This window comes from Carica papaya, chromosome 6 (genome assembly GCF_054855325.1).
Source record: "Carica papaya isolate Zhongbai chromosome 6, ASM5485532v1, whole genome shotgun sequence".
Classification (NCBI taxonomy): Eukaryota; Viridiplantae; Streptophyta; class Magnoliopsida; order Brassicales; family Caricaceae; genus Carica; species Carica papaya.
Genome location: NC_142314.1, coordinates 20,789,099 through 20,805,368, shown reverse-complemented (window position 1 = coordinate 20,805,368; position 16,270 = coordinate 20,789,099). Strand labels below are relative to the sequence as shown.

General features: G+C 32.2%; 1 protein-coding gene across 8 annotated transcripts in view; it reads left to right on the top strand.

Annotated features, from left to right (window-relative positions):
- The first annotated feature begins 11,977 nt into the window (after window positions 1–11,977).
- Window positions 11,978–16,270, top strand: part of HUA2 (Tudor/PWWP/MBT domain-containing protein) — a 31,104-nt gene continuing 26,811 nt past the window's right edge. For all 8 annotated transcript variants that reach the window (XM_088222821.1, XM_088222822.1, XM_088222817.1 and 5 more), the window contains exons 1-2: window positions 11,978–12,397; window positions 13,159–13,235. In XM_088222821.1, the coding sequence (XP_088078947.1) occupies window positions 12,284–12,397; window positions 13,159–13,235 (191 nt within the window). In that variant the 5' untranslated portion in view covers window positions 11,978–12,283. The remainder of the gene's footprint in view (window positions 12,398–13,158; window positions 13,236–16,270) is intronic.

The following is a 16,270-nucleotide window of genomic DNA, read 5'->3' as shown; positions in this document are numbered from 1 at the left end:
TGTGATAAAAAAGTAAACCCAGGTAAAAATCTCGGGGAATTGTGCACAGTAAAAAATCAAAAGATTTTCCACCAAGAGTTTTGGTTTAATGGGTGGAAATAATCTTATAGCAATAAGTAGAGATGTTTAGAAGTGGAGGTTATGCTTTTATTTTTGGAAGAATTCTTGATGCCGAACTCAGAATCAACAATGCAATTCAAACTGTAACTTCTAGGTTTGGTTGGTTGCTTGAATAGTTCAAGCATCTATTTATAAAGTTGGCAGATGTCACAAATATTATCCTTTTGAAATTCAATTAATAGGAGTCAAAATACCAACTGGTGCTTTTGTGGGTGGTTTTGAAATAATACTCTGCACTAACACATCCCAGCGTTTCATATAATGCCCAACGGGTTAGTAGGAAAAAATATTTAATTAACTCTTAATCAAATTGGTTAACATTTAATCACATATGATTTTTTTTTTTTTTTTTTTTTTTCACATAAAATCTACTATAGATTTTAATATTTGATTAAAACCTTAAGTTACCAAAGTATATATGTATTAACATTAGTATAAATCTAAAGCAAAGCTTAATCTATACATTTTATGAATTTGGCCCAAATCTTCGGTCTATTTTCTCTGTATTCAGTTAATCTTTTACTTACTCTTAATCAATTTTTATGTTTTTTTCTGGCTTCAATTGACACTCTAACTGTTCAAGAGATTTAAAATCTGATTATCTCTATCTTTAATTAATTACCGTATGAGTTCACCAAAATTCATATCGGAACTAGTTGTCCTTTCTAAACCAAATTATCAAAATATATATATTTAAAACAAAAAAAATTAGACTAGTAATTGTCCTTCTTATAATTAAGCCCAAACAGGGTTACTCAACATATTAATTTAAATTAGTATCTGAGGTTAAATTATAATAATTCTAAATAACCCTAATCATTCAACTTACGATAAAAATAATTAATCAGTTAAATATTTGAACTAGTTAATTTAGATTTCAATTTGACTTGAGTTTTTGATTAAATTTTTCAATCAAATTTACTATATTAAATTTAATTTATTAGACTCTTAAGTTTCCCTAGATAAAAATTTCTAATCACACAAAATTTAGAGAAAATCTATTATATTAACATATGCAACTTACTAAGTCCAATTATTTAGTTAATAAATAGTCAATAGTTATATGAATGTTGAATCTTGATCATCTCAAATAAGTTATTGTATTAACAAACATCTATTTTTATATTATTTTAGATGAATGTTGAAATTTAATTATTAATATAAGAAAAAATCTTTAATTGAATTAGATTGGAAACACAATATTTATTTATCAATCTTGATATTAAAATAATATTTATTTATAAAAAACATTTTATAGTTTATTTCATAATAATTAAAACAATAGTACTTTTGCACCAAAGTATGTCATGTAATTTAAAAAAAAAAAAAAATCAAAGATAAAAATATGACTTAAAAATTTAAACTCAACTCTTCTTCCACATGCATTTTAAAAAAAAACTCTTTTCTAGTTTATTTAATTTCTACATATTATAGAGATCACTTTATTGCTTCACTCATAATCTTTATTCTTTTTTGAGTTGGCTTTCACCTGACAAAGTAGCTTTGCTCCTCATTTTTTTCAATTATAAATAAATAACTAATTTAATAAATATTTATAATATCATTCAGATAAATATAGATTAAGATTAGATTGTGACATCCCAAATACCTTTTAGGTAAAAAAGGAGCCAACTACTTATATACTTACTTAGTACATAAATAAAATTTTGACATCAAAGCAAAAATGTAAAATCTCTTACAACAATATAAGTTTATTTCCTTACAACATGGCCATAAGACTAGGTGAAATATAAGGTAGAGTCCTTACGAGAAACTTCAACAAAGTACGGAATAACTATTGCATTTGAATTATATCCTAGAGAATTATCAAGAATTTATAACTAGGCTTAACTGAACTTCAAAAGATAGCTCAAAGAGCGAACCCTCAACCTTCTCGACACGTGGGAGGGCACGGATTAGAGATGAATTTCGTGTAAACTCATTAAGAAAACCAGTATTTAAAATCACACAACTAAGGTTTAAAGAGTAAATAACCTGAACAAACTATTTATATCTTTCACCTTAGAGATTCGTCACGGAGCAGAGTTGTTTAATCATTTAGAAAACCACTATCTTTATTAAGAAATCCGGTGAAATAATCGTTCAACTATACTAAAAACACCATTACTCAATAATTTATACAGATATATGGCGTCACATATATTCAATCAAATCATACCATTTGATAGGCAGAGAAATCAATTATACAAACCATTAGAGATATCATAATCACAAACTGTACATTCTACAACAGAAGGCCCATCATATAAATGATGAGTTGTATTCTCTATCACATTAAGTTTTATTTAGTCTTTTACTGACCTTCATGCAAAACTGTTGTAATATAAATCCATTGAGGGCAAAGGGATCCTCGGCTACCACTGTGAATCATTGACCCATCCTCGGGTCCTTATCATTTCCACATCTAAACTATGACTACGGTCGTACATTCGCCACTGTGACCCTACATGTAACACGTATCCTCTCTCGTAAAAGAGAATGTCGATCAACCCAGAGAGTGGTTCATCAACACTTATTTAGAGGAGGGAGAGACAGAAATCCCTCAAAGATAACGGTCAAATTAATTTCTCCTTTATTTTCACTTGATTATTTCATGTTCACAATAACTTCATGTTCCTTTCATATGCATGCTATATGTTCAATGCAACTGTTACCAAACTTGGTATGGATTCCACAACTTATCTGACTTAAAGGCTCATGTTCAGCCCGTATGCTCATGTCACATATTCGATTTGGAGGCTCATTCTACCCGGACTTACCCTTCGGTATCCTTTTGAACCAAGGTCCATTATAGTAACCATCTTCACCATTATTAAGGTAAAACAAAGGACCAAACCCGCATCGAATTTTAATAATCATGTTTCATGCATTGTTCTCAACGTTTCTATGATTAAACAACAACCAATCATTGTAGAGACACTAAACATTAAACCAACATGTTCAACTATACCAAACATCAACCTTCATACATCAAAATCATACGACACACTTCCATGTATCATACCTTATGTCCAGGACATGTTGGGTCCAACACATTAGGCCAAAGGCTTGTTATATCCAAACTTGACCATCGAGATATTTCTTGAAACTTAAACTCTTTAGAATATCTCTCTTTGCCATTACAAGGATAAGATAGATGGTTAAAATTCATCTCATTTTTATCATTTTCTCCAAAAACAAAGTATAAAACATCTAAACAATTTATCAAATAATATGGATCAATATAAACAAACATGAAAAATTCATCACAAGGATTCTTTAGTTTCATCAATTTATTCAACCAAAAAGAACACTCAAAAGCCTTCTTGGAAGTGGAAGAAGAGTTTCTAGAAATTTTCCCGAACGAGTTTGTGAAACTCATATCTTTTCCTTTCTTTCTTGCTCATTTCTCTTTCTAAAATCTATCATCTTTCTCTCTCTAAACCTGATAAATTGAATAAGGAAAATGATGAAAAAATGAAGAAGGGAAGGGTTTATATAGGGGCAAAAACGGTCGAATTTGTGCCACTTGGCGATAATCGGTGAGTTGGATTAAAAAAGTGGGTTGAGGCCCACAAATCAAAATCACCATGGCTAAGCATGGCCTTGGCCGACGGGACAAGTACTCGTTCCTTTGGCTGTGTTGTACGCGTGTACAGGCAGCCATATTGCGCACTGTGCGTAAGTAGGTTGCTTGCCACGCGTAGGTGCAGCTTTGCTGCACATTGTGCGTGCGTACAATTACGTGTAGGGTAGGCGTAGTGCATGCGTAGGGCTTGCACACGCCCACTGGTTGTGGGTCGCGGGTCCAGTTTTCGTGCCATTGATTTTCTTGTCCTTTTTCTCCTAAAATTTTGATTAGTTTGGATATGATTTTTTGAGAAAACTAAATATATAAAACTAACTCAAATTTCCAACGAAAATCTTATATGACCGAAGGCTTGAAATATCAAAATTTTGAAATTCATTAACTGCCAAGAAATCAAGATGTTACAAAAATCGTATAAAAGATTAAGAAATACAATCATTTGATTTGATTTATTCTCGATAGTCATGAAATGATCATCTTAGGATGATCGTTTTTGTCGAATCCAATTTAAATACCTGATATAAGTATATTAAGGTAAATATCCATAATACATATTGTTTTATAAAATTAGAAACATCTACAACATCCATTGTAAAAAAATACGACTCTTTATAAATTTATAAGATAAAAATCCTTCTTGTAATGCTAAATTAAGAGTATGGTTGGAGAGGTCAATGGTTCAACTCCCATTTTTAGCATCTAATTTTTTTTAAGTAAAAAACAAAATAGATGACATTATCATCATCATCATGAGAGAGAAAAGAAGAAAAAAATAATAAAATAAAGGGGCTTTTCTTCGTTTGTAAGAATCGACCATGTATATATTTTTTGTAAGATGTATCTCTCATCTTCTTCTTTTTCTCCCCTTTTTTTCTTCTTCTTTCACGCACACACAGTGCACCTTTTTTTTTCATACATCATAGTGCATCATCCTCTTCCTTTTTTTTTCTTTCAAGCACACACAATGCAACTCTTTTCTCTAGTTTTTTTTCAGTATACTATATATATATATATGCATACATGTATATATCTTCAACATTTTTCTTTCTCTCCCAATTTTTTTTTTCTTCCTTCATGTATACACTGCACGCACGCACTTTTTTTTTTATTCTGCCACCGATGGTAAGACAAAATATTTGGGGTTTTCTGGTTTTCACTAATTATAGTAATTTAGTGTTTGACTCAAAAAAAATAAGCGTTAATGATTCTTAATGAAAAATATATACATGTGAAAATATATATATATGTCATCTGGATTCATCATAAAAAAAATCAACAAATTTAATTCAGATTGAGCATGATTATTATGGAGATAGGTGTCATGCCTTATAGCCTTAAGGTCATGAACCATGGCACTCGTGACACGTAAGTGTTCAGCTATACTATGCTTTGGATCCATTTCATATTTCATCACCATTTGGCTAACTCAACATATAGATGCATGTTTGAGTTTTTGAGCATATTTGTTGGTTGACAGTACGGGTATTTTAATAGTATTCCGTGTATGCACATTATTTTATTTATTTATACGGCATGTTAATATTTTATAATGTCGTTTTAATAATCATTGTACTAATTTATATTAATTAGTTTATGTACATTAGTTAGTTATATTTTTTTTGTTAAGTTGAGATAACTACATATATCTATGTGATATTGTTTTATGCTAATTAGTTTCGCAAAATTAAAGGGTTATATGGATATATTCTATTTAATTTTTTTTGTTACAATAACTAAATTATAATATTTCTAATTTGTATCATATGTGATGATTATAAGCCTGGCGAAGTCTTCGAACATGTGATATAAACAATAAAATTTTGATAATTTAATTATAAAAAATCGTGCCTAATGTCTATTTTTTTTTATATACTTGTAGAAATGACAACTAAGAACATGATTACTGATTTGTCCATTAACGAGAAGTTGTATTGGGCAAATTTTGATATATGACATAGGAAGATTCAATATCTTCTTAATGAGCGCAAGGTTTTGGAAACATTGACCACTATTGTAATTAAGCTAAAAAATATCAGTAATGGCTGATACAATAAGAATTTGACTGCATACCATGAATGGTCCAAGAAAGATCGTTTTGCACGCTATACTATATTATATTGCATGCATAAGGATCTCATTGGAGAGTTTGAGAGTTGTTCCACAGCTAAGGACATGTGGAACAAGCTTAAGGTCACTTATGGCCAGACGTCCGCAACAAGGCTCCATGCCTTGGATTTAAAGTGGATGAAATATAAAATAGATCCAAAACACAGAATAGCTGAACACTTATGTATCATGAGTACTATGGTTCGTGACTTTTAAGGGTGGAAGGCATGAGCAGGTTCTGAATATGATTCGTTCACTTCTAGATGAACCTGAATGTTGGAAAAATTTTAAACTTATGATGGCTCGTAGTGAACACATTAATACTTTCTCTGAAATTGTTAGACACATTGAGATGGAAGTTGAGCGTCAAAAGATGTTTAATCCTTCTAATGTGGCACTTGTTGCCCATGAGATCAGACCCAAGGGAAACAAACCTAATTGTACCAAACAATTTAAGAAAGGTCGGCGTCCATTTCAAGCAAATGGACCTAAAAGTGGTGTGGCTAAATAACATAAGGTTAATGGCCATAGAGAGAAAAATGTAGTGTGTATAAAGTGATATAACTGTGACAATAAGGATCACTTCGCTCGTGATTGTTCTGAGCCGACGAAGGTATATTTCTCTATTTTGCCTCTTGATTTATTTGTTTGTTCCCATGCATTAGTTACTAATTCTTTTCCTTATTAGATTGTAGACACGAGAGCAAGCAAACATGTAGTTCAAGATTGAGCTGGATTCGTGGACTATCATCGTGGCCCGGTGGGTTCGCAAACTGTTGTATTGGGCAATGGCAACAAAGAGGATGTCCTTGGAATCGGAACATACCAGCTCAAACTATGTGGAGGAAATACTTTACTCCTTCATGATACTCTTTACGCACTAGGGGTGCGATGTTATTTACTTTCAACCATTTCCTTATTGAGATTGGGTTTCTTTTTTAATTTTAAGCCTAGTAATTTAGATATTTTATATCGTGATGATGTATTTGGTCATAAATTTTTAAGAAATAATTTATTTATTCTTGACTTGGAAGATAATATATATAATAATTTTATACTTGCTTATGTTTCTCACTTTGATTGTAATTCTGAATCTGTTAAGTGGCATGCTAGACTTGGTCATATTTGTCAAGACCGAATTAGTAGACTGGCTAAAGAAGGTCTTTTAGAGCGACTTACTAAGGTTAAGTTGCCTAAATGTGAGTCATGCTTAGTTGATAAAGCGAGTAAGAAGCCTTTTGGTAAAGCTTTAAGGGCTTCAAGTCCCTTAATATTAATCTATTCTAATACTTGCGAGCGTTTAAATATCAAAGCACGTCATGGTGTCATATACTTTTTCACTTTTATAGATGACTATTCACGATATAAATATGTGTATCTAATTTCTCACCATTATGAAGCGTTAGTTATGTTCAAACATTTTATACCGAAAGTAAAAAATCATATGGATCGAAGAGTAAAGACTCTTCGAACCGATCATAGTCGTGAATACCTTTCTGATATGTTTAAAGAATATTATGAGAAAATTGGTATATGTAAGTAACTTACAATTTTTCATACTCTGCAATAAAATGGTGTTGTAGAGCGAAAGAATCATCATTACTAGACATGGTTAGATCGATGATGGCACATGCAAACCTCTTTAATAATTTTTGGAGAGATCCGTTGCTTATGGTAACCTACATCCTTAACTATGTACCAAGTAAAAGTGTACCCGTCACTCCATATGAGTTATGGAATGGCAAAAAACTCATTTTAGATCATTTACGTCCTTGGGGGTCGGAAAATTATGTGCATAACTCAACCCACAAACACGAAAAATTAGGTCTAAGAGCAACTAAGATGGTGTTCATCAGATATCCCGAATATTCAAAAAGATATGCAATATTTAGAGAACACCCGAATGGTGGCATGACTGAAATAAACTCCCACAATGTTGATTTCCTTGAGGATGAATTGCCAAACATTGGTGAAATAAAAGATAATATCAAATTGTATGAGTTATAAGAGGACATGCAACTATTTATTGGTGAGAATGAGGTATTGATAGTGACATTCCACCAAATGAAAGAGATAGTGGGAGTAATTTTACTATTTTAAATGGTGAAAACTTTTCTATAAATGATAATCCACCGGAAAATGGGGTTAGTCCTTAAGATCCAAGCTTGGACCATGAGCTTAGTTTTCAAGTTCTAAATCCCATGTCAAGGGATAATGAGAGAATTTATCATCTAGTCAGGTAGGTGATGAAGGTCTTAGAATCTGAAGGAATGAACATAGAAAAATTTTTCGATGATATTTTCAAATTGAAGAAGAAATTTTCTTATGCATTCCTTTAGAAATTGAGGAACCCACATCTTGTAAGGAGGCTGCGAATTCACCAAATAGTAAAGAATGGATTGATGCCATAAGGGATGAGATAAACCAGAAATAAGGTTTGAGAACTAGTTGATATCCTGCCTCGAGGTAAATCAATTAGAAACAAGTGGGTTTTCAAGATAAAACGTGGAGTGGATGGATCAATTCAAAAGTTTAAAGCCCGACTAGTGGCGAAAGGTTTTACCCAAATTAAGGGTATAAACTATAAAGAAACTATTTCTCCTATGGTGAGATTTGCCTCTATTTGCTTCCTTCTAGCTCTCGTTGCCTATTTGAACTTAAAGTTATTTTAAATGGATGTTAAAACCGCTTTCCTCAATGGTACACTTGATGAAGAAATATATATAGATCAACCTATTGGGTTTGTCTCAAAAGGTCAAGAAAATAAAGTTTTTTGTCTTAAAAGATCCATATATGGTCTCAGCCTCCTTCCAAACAATGGTATTTCAAATTCCATGAAGCCATTACTTCATTTAGCTTATCTATGGTAGATGAAGACCACTATGTGTATGTTAAGAAAACAACAGGAGGGATTATATTTCTCTCCTTATACGTTGATGACATACTATTAACTAAAACCAACATGAAGATGATCAATACCATTAAGCAGTGGTTGTCCTCTATTTTTGAAATAAAGGACATGGGTGAGGCCAAGTTTGTCTTTGGTGTGGAAATAATGATAGACCGTCCGAAGAAGCTTCTAGGACTGTACCAAGAAACATATATTAAGAAAGTCTTAGAACGATTTCAAATGCATTACTCTAAACCCGTTGACACTCCTGTTGAGAAGGGTCTAACCTTATGTCTTAATTAGTGCCTAAAGACAGATGAAGAGAAAAAGAAAATGAGCGACGTTCCTTATGCCAGTGTAATAGGCAGTTTGATGTATGTCATGTTGTGTATACAGTTAGATATTTATTTTGTGGTTGGTTTGGTAAGTCGTTATCGAAGTAACCCTGGACCTACTCATTGGTAAGCAGACAAGAGAATCTTACGCTACCTTCATGTTACAAGTGACCTAGCCATCTGTTATCAAGGACGGGACTTAAGGTTGAAAGGATATTCAGATGCAGACTAGGGTAGGGACTAAGATGAGTTTAAGTCGAGGATATGTTTTTGTTATTGGTGGAGGTGTCTTATCTTGGCGTAGTAAAAAGCAATACTGTATTGCTTTATCTACAATGGAACCGGAGTATGTTACTAGTTTTCTTGCTGTATAAGAGGTAATTTGGTTGAGAAGCTTTCTACAGGATCTCAACATCACCCATAAAGTTGATGAACCTGTAGAAATGCATTGTGACAATTCTGCTGCTATCCAATATGTTCGGGATTCGAAATTCCATAGGAAAACCAAACATATTAAGAGATATTATCATTTCGTTTGAGGCGTTATAAAAAAAGGGGAAGTTGCTATTAAATATATATTCACTAGTAAAATAGTTGTTGATCTTTTGACTAAGCCTATGCCTGGAGATGTTTTTCGAAGTCATGTGAAGAGTTTAGGTTTACGTAAACTTTAATTTTCGAGTAGGATTTGATATGTAATGGATATATATTTTTTGTGTATTGATCATTTATGAAATAAAAGTTGTTATTTTCTTATGAAATGTTTATGAACATAATTGCATGATTAAGCACGAAAAAATGTCACCAAGCTTTATGATCAACTTTATCACACAGGTGATCTTCCTAACACTTGAGTAACAGGTAAGATAAGACTAAATCATATTGGCATTAAGTATGTACAATATGGACCGTCTTTATACTTATGTTGTATTAATGACAAAATATTAAAATTTCATAGTTGCCTTAGTATATTTAAGATGAGAATTTAGAGAGTCGAGTATGAAATATACCTGATTTCATATTAAAGCCTTATAGCCGAATATCGAGTATCAGGTCATACATTGAATATGTTGGTCAAGTGGCTCGAGTTAGATACTTAAGTAGTATCTAGACTTGTGATTCGCACGACATAGAAGAGTGCCATGCCCAACTTAGTGGGAGTTATGTTGTGACATACATATCATACTGTATGTGCTATATGATGACCGATATAGAGAGTGACAAAATAATTCCCTACTTTGTCATGTGTGAAACCTATGAACTCTTGTGTCCTCTTTGTATGATACCATTCGACTTTGAGCTATCACATGAAGTCAAGATTTGATGTTGCTACTTTAATATATTTCTAAGGGCTACGACCTATATTGTCCGACGTAACATGTTAGAAAAACAATCAAGTGAAGATGGATTGTTATGAGTGTCTAACGAAAAATCTTTCTGACATCATCACATAAGTCCAGATAGTTATATTTTGTATATAACCAAGTAATATAATTATAACATAGAGGGATAATTTATACAAACGGTAGTGTTCAAATGATATTGGGTATTATAGATATGAAAGTGTTATATTAGTTATATGGTAACCTAATATAACACTACTTATTGCCTTTTAATCGCACACCCTATATCCTGTATGAAGCGTGAGAGTTATGTTGACATGATAGTATATTGTGGTTAGTGTAACTTGTGTGGCCGAGTGAGAGATGTTGTATAAAATTAAAAACGTCCACAACACCCATTATAAAAAGACAGAACCCTTCGTAAGTTTATAAGAAAAAGACCCTTCTTGTAAAAGGGTATGACTCTTGATAAATATATAAGGGAGAAAAAAAAATATTTCTATATATTGAAGAAAGCAGATAATATTCAGAAAAAAATATTTTACTATTCTCTCTCTCATGTTAAGTTGACCATAAGCAGATTTGGGTTTTGGAATGTGAAGATTACTTGAAACTTTAGTAGCATTAGGGAAAAAACAAAAGATATCAACAATTGTTCTCTGTAGACAGAAAAATAAGTATTTTATCATATAATTTCCGCATTAAAGTTTGTCATGATATTCTCTAACACATATAATATAATATAAAAAATAAAAATAAAAAATAAAAAGGACTTAAAATTTAATCTCAACTCTTCTTACACATGCATGTTAAGAAACTCTTTTTTATTTTAGTTAATGTCTATAAATTATACAAATTGCTTCATTTCTTGACTCAGAATCTTTTTTCTTTTTGATTTGGCCTTTACTTGACAAAGTGGCTTTACTCCTTATTTTTGTCAGATTATAAATAATTAAATAATTTAACAAAAATTTATAACATCATTAAGATAAATACATATTAAGATCGTAGACAATATTGAGAAATATGATCATCTAATTTGATTCATTCTCAATAGCCGTGAGATGATCATTCGATTTTAATTGAAATAATGGATATAAGTATATTAAGATAAATATCTATAATTATATATAATATAATATAAAAATAAAAATATGACTTAAAATTTAAACTCTAACTCTTCTTACATATGAATTTTTATAAAAATATTTTATAAGTTTATTTAATTTACATAAATTAAGAAAATATTTTATTTTTTAGTTCAAAGTTTTTTCTCCTTTTTTATTCGGTCTTCACTTCGTAAATTTGGTAAAGTGACTTACTTCATCGATTTAGTTTAATTATATATAAATAACTATATATGATAAAAATTTATAACATCGTTCAGATAAATAAAAAAAAAATCGTAAAAAAATTGAGAAATAAGATCATCTAATTTGATTCGGTATAGATAGCCGTTAGATGATCATTTTAGGGTGATATTTTTGTTGATTTTAATTTAAATAGCGGATATAAGTATATTAAGGTAAATATCCATAATCATATATAATATAAAATATATATATGTATGCTTATATTTTCACTGCAAATGCAATAGCTAATAACTAACTGTCTCTGCCAAACGCGTACCCAAAGCCCACATTCGCAACACTTCCCCGAAGCCCCTTTCCCCTCCTCCCTCTTCCTCTCGTTCCGAACCGCCTTCAATCTCCTCTTTTCCTCTCTGAACAGACCTCAATACTACCGGGCATACGCCGGCGGGTCACCGCCGGAGAAATCTCCGGGAAATAGTATACGAATTTTTCTCTGGTCCTTCGGTTTTGGCTGGATATCGAAATTTTTGTTGATATTAGATTGGGTTAAGAATTTAGGGTTTTTCCTTTCTTTTCTGCTTTTGCCCATGGCTCCTGGTGGGCGTAAAAGAGGAGCTAACAAGACCAAGACAAAGAGTCAGTTGAGTTTGGGCGATCTTGTTCTTGCCAAGGTCAAGGGCTTCCCTCCTTGGCCTGCTAAGGTGTGTGCTTTTGCTCCTTTTTGTTGTTTCATTTTCGAATCTTTGTTTTTAATTTATTGGTCTATATATGTATTTCATAGTATAACAATATGGGGTAATGCATCCTTTCTGTTGTTTTTGGTCACCGAGTTGTTTTGAGTTTTTCTCCGGTTATTACTACTACCATTTCTTCCCGTCTTGTGAGTACGCCGGGTCCTGCTCATCATCTTTTATGGGTTTAATTGAATAGCCAATTGTTGGAGGTAGCTAGGCTTTTTACTGTTGCCCGATATTTTAACTGTCAAAGCTGAAATTTTGCTAACATTAGGTTTTCTTTCAGTTACCTATTTGATCTAAGTTTCTGCTTTGATTGCTATACTGAACTGCTTTACTGATGATACTGTTCCTTAAGTTGTTTGATTTGATTTTTGGGTACATAAGCTTCAGTATTCTTTCAGTTACCTATTAGGTTTTAATTCAGGCTTTTTATTGTTGCTCGATTGCTTTTTTCACTTTCAGTTTAGTTCAGAGAAAAGTTTTACGTATGTTATTGCAAGATGGGGATGCAATGAAGCTTCTTCGATAATACTTCTTGGTTATTATACTATTGGCTACCATTTATTTTTTTATTCTATTTGTTTATGAGGGTATTTTTCTTTTATATGGTGTTTTTAGATTTAACTGACGCTCTTTTGTTTACCCGTGTGATACTATTGTTGAGCTTTTTGGGCTATGTGGTTATGGCTTGGCATGTAACTGGCCTTTTTGTGTGTTGATTTCAGATTAGCCGACCTGAAGATTGGAATCGTGCTCCTGATCCTAAGAAATATTTTGTTCAATTCTTTGGAACAGAAGAGATGTAAGTTTGTCATTCAGGTGTTCATGTACATTTATGAATGGTTGAATCACAATTTATTTTGAGAAGCCTAAACTTTTAAATACATATTTGACATGCTACAGCTCCTCTTCTTTTCCTATCCAAGGAGAAACCATTATCCTTGTTTCATCTTTTAAGAATGGCAGGATGCCCATATCATTTTCTTCAGTATTTTTAATTTTATTTATTGTGCCGGAATCAATGAAGATCATTGAAATAAGTTTATATATAGTTAATCATGTGGGTATTTCTGTTGAATTCTGTATCCATATTTCCTGCTCTTGGTGGTTGTATTTGCTTCTTGTCATGTCAAGGTAGTGCGATGACGTAAATAGTACTATTGTAAAGCCTGTGGCTATGGATTTATGTTTAGAGGTTTGGTTTTATTATTTGTATCTATCTTGTCTTTCCCTAATGAGGTCCTATAAGTACTGAGAAAGTTGAGAGTTGGATTTTGACATATTAGAGGAAAGTTTTCTTTTCATAGAATGCTAACATTTGCTTTGACAATTGAAATGATATTTTCACTGGGAATCATGTGGAATCCAAAGAATTGGAATTTCTTTTTCTTGGTCCTTGTAAATTTACTTTTCTGCTCCTTTTTTAAACTGTTCCTGATATTTCTATTACTTTGTAAAAATTGTAGTTGCATAAGATAGTTTAATATGTTTTAGTTTATATCTCAGGTAGGACATGTGATTTATAAATACATAATTCCATCAACATATGTTTTTGATTGCTTACAATTGATTTTTTTTTTTGGGGGGGGGGGTTCATGGGTTCGGCAGTTAGTTTTCCCCAACTTTAATTAGATAATGTAGGAAATCCTCATTTTCTTATCTTGTTAAGTGATATTTTATTTTGTAAGCTTTTCTTGTCCTTGAACATGTTCTTGTGATACACATTCACCTGTTCAACAAGTAGGAATTTGAGTAACAGAACCTATATATGGTCCAAGATAATCACTGTTAGTACTCTTGAGTTTAACATTTGAGGACTAGTGGTTTGTCTCAGCTAGAATTTGGGCTTGTGCGATATTAAAGCATGTGTTAATCATGTGAACTTCCACTGTCCTTGTGGGATCTTTGATCTTGTGAGGGGCTTTTGTTGCTCTTATGTGTGGATTAGTTGAGAACTTTAAGGATTTGAAAAGGAGTATTATAGTAGCTTATCATGGGAATGTGATTGATGAAGTCCATACAAGGTTCAATTTGATTATCATGGCAACTTGAGCTTTTAATAGACAGGAGTCTGGGTCCAAAATGTTGCTTGGAAGTTTTTTTACCTGTGGCTCATATTCATAGAGATTAGGTCCTTAAACGGTTAGGGCTTGTATGTGCTTCCTGTGAACCCCCCCACCGGTTTAGTCGGACCTCTCTGTGGATGATAAACTCTGAATATAAACCAATAGCCGCCAAGTCGGTTTTGGGTGTCCCATTTCATGGTCATATCTGTAGTCAGTTTTATTTGTTCTTTGGAGATTTCATGATTTACAAGGTTCTACTTTCAAATGTTGGTGTCTTGTAGCTGCTGGCTCGTCATAATATTTACAAGAAATAGTCATAAAGGAAAGTCAATGGGAGGAAGATATGAAATGATTGTTAAAATTTCTGTCGAAATTTTACAGCGAAAAATTAATGAAAATAGAACTTTACTGCCATTGATGTACCTAAGTTACTTTGAAGTTGGTATACAGAGAACGGTTGCTAGAAGACTTGAGAAGTCATTATAGTTATTGAAAATTTCAGAATTTCTTAGTAAGCATGACTAAATTAAATACAAAGAGAAGAAAATCCTTCAGTGCTTTGGCTTGACTGTGGCAGTATTAATTATAACTTCGTTGTTGAGTATATTTATGCTATAATTCAAATAAGATTTGGGACAGCAGGGTATCTGGGGTGATAAGAGAAGAAACGAGCTATTCTCTCCTGTCCATTTGGCTCCTTTGTGGTTTTGTTTCTTGGACTCAAGTGCAAGTGTCTGTTATGGTAGGGATCTAAGTGTTCCATAATTTTTATAGTCAAATATACGAGAACTCGGTCAAGAAGAGTCCACAAAGGTATTTGGGTACTTGGATTCGCTGGACATAAAAAAATGAAAAGCTAATATAAGCTTTTAAGAAGCCATAGCAATGTCATATACATAACAAGATACAGCCTTTAGTGCAAAAAGAATGAAAAGAAAATGATATCAATCAGTAATACACATCTGATTAAGTATTTACACGCAAATGTTCAAAATTTTAGACATTTAAGAACATGATTGCCATTAATGTGTTCTTTTCCAACTTCTTTTCCTAGAATCTTTATTATCCGTCCTTTTATCACATATCATAGCCTCAAATTCCAGATCATAGTGACTGACATGCCCATCAAGTGCTGGACCAGATCTCATACTGACCAATGTCATATTGTGTCCAACAGAGTATGGTGCTAAATTAAATAGTTTCAGCAACATAGCGTGTGTTACCTGGAAAGAGAGGAAAAAAGGTTTTCAAGGATGTCAAATGATCTCTTGTTGGGATTAGGGGTTTATTGTTTTAGACCTTTTGCTTTTTGTTGAAAGATAGAGGTCCTTATTCATAAAAAGATTTTCATTTGAATGTGTAATTACAATAATTAAATTAGTAGCAGCAATTTCTCTTAGAATTTTATTGTCTCTCAAAAGTTATTAGTATTGGTTCCTCTTTAGCATTAAGTTCTTTGTGCCGTCAATTGATATTCATCCTTTGTCGAAAGGTTATTTGTTTTTTTTTTTTGAAATAAAAAGTGTTTAGTATCTATCTATTAACATGATATTAAGAAAACGGAGATATCGCCCATGTACAAAAGCATTACAATGATGTTAGAGTATCAATGACATTTTTGAAATCCACCTCACTATTGATGTTATAACCTAAAAAAATTGACCCAAAAGAGTGTATCCACCTATTTTTAGTTCTATTTAGACTACTCTCAACACTATCAAAAGCTCTACAATTCCTCTTTTTCCAAGTGACCCAAAAAACAGTCAAAAGG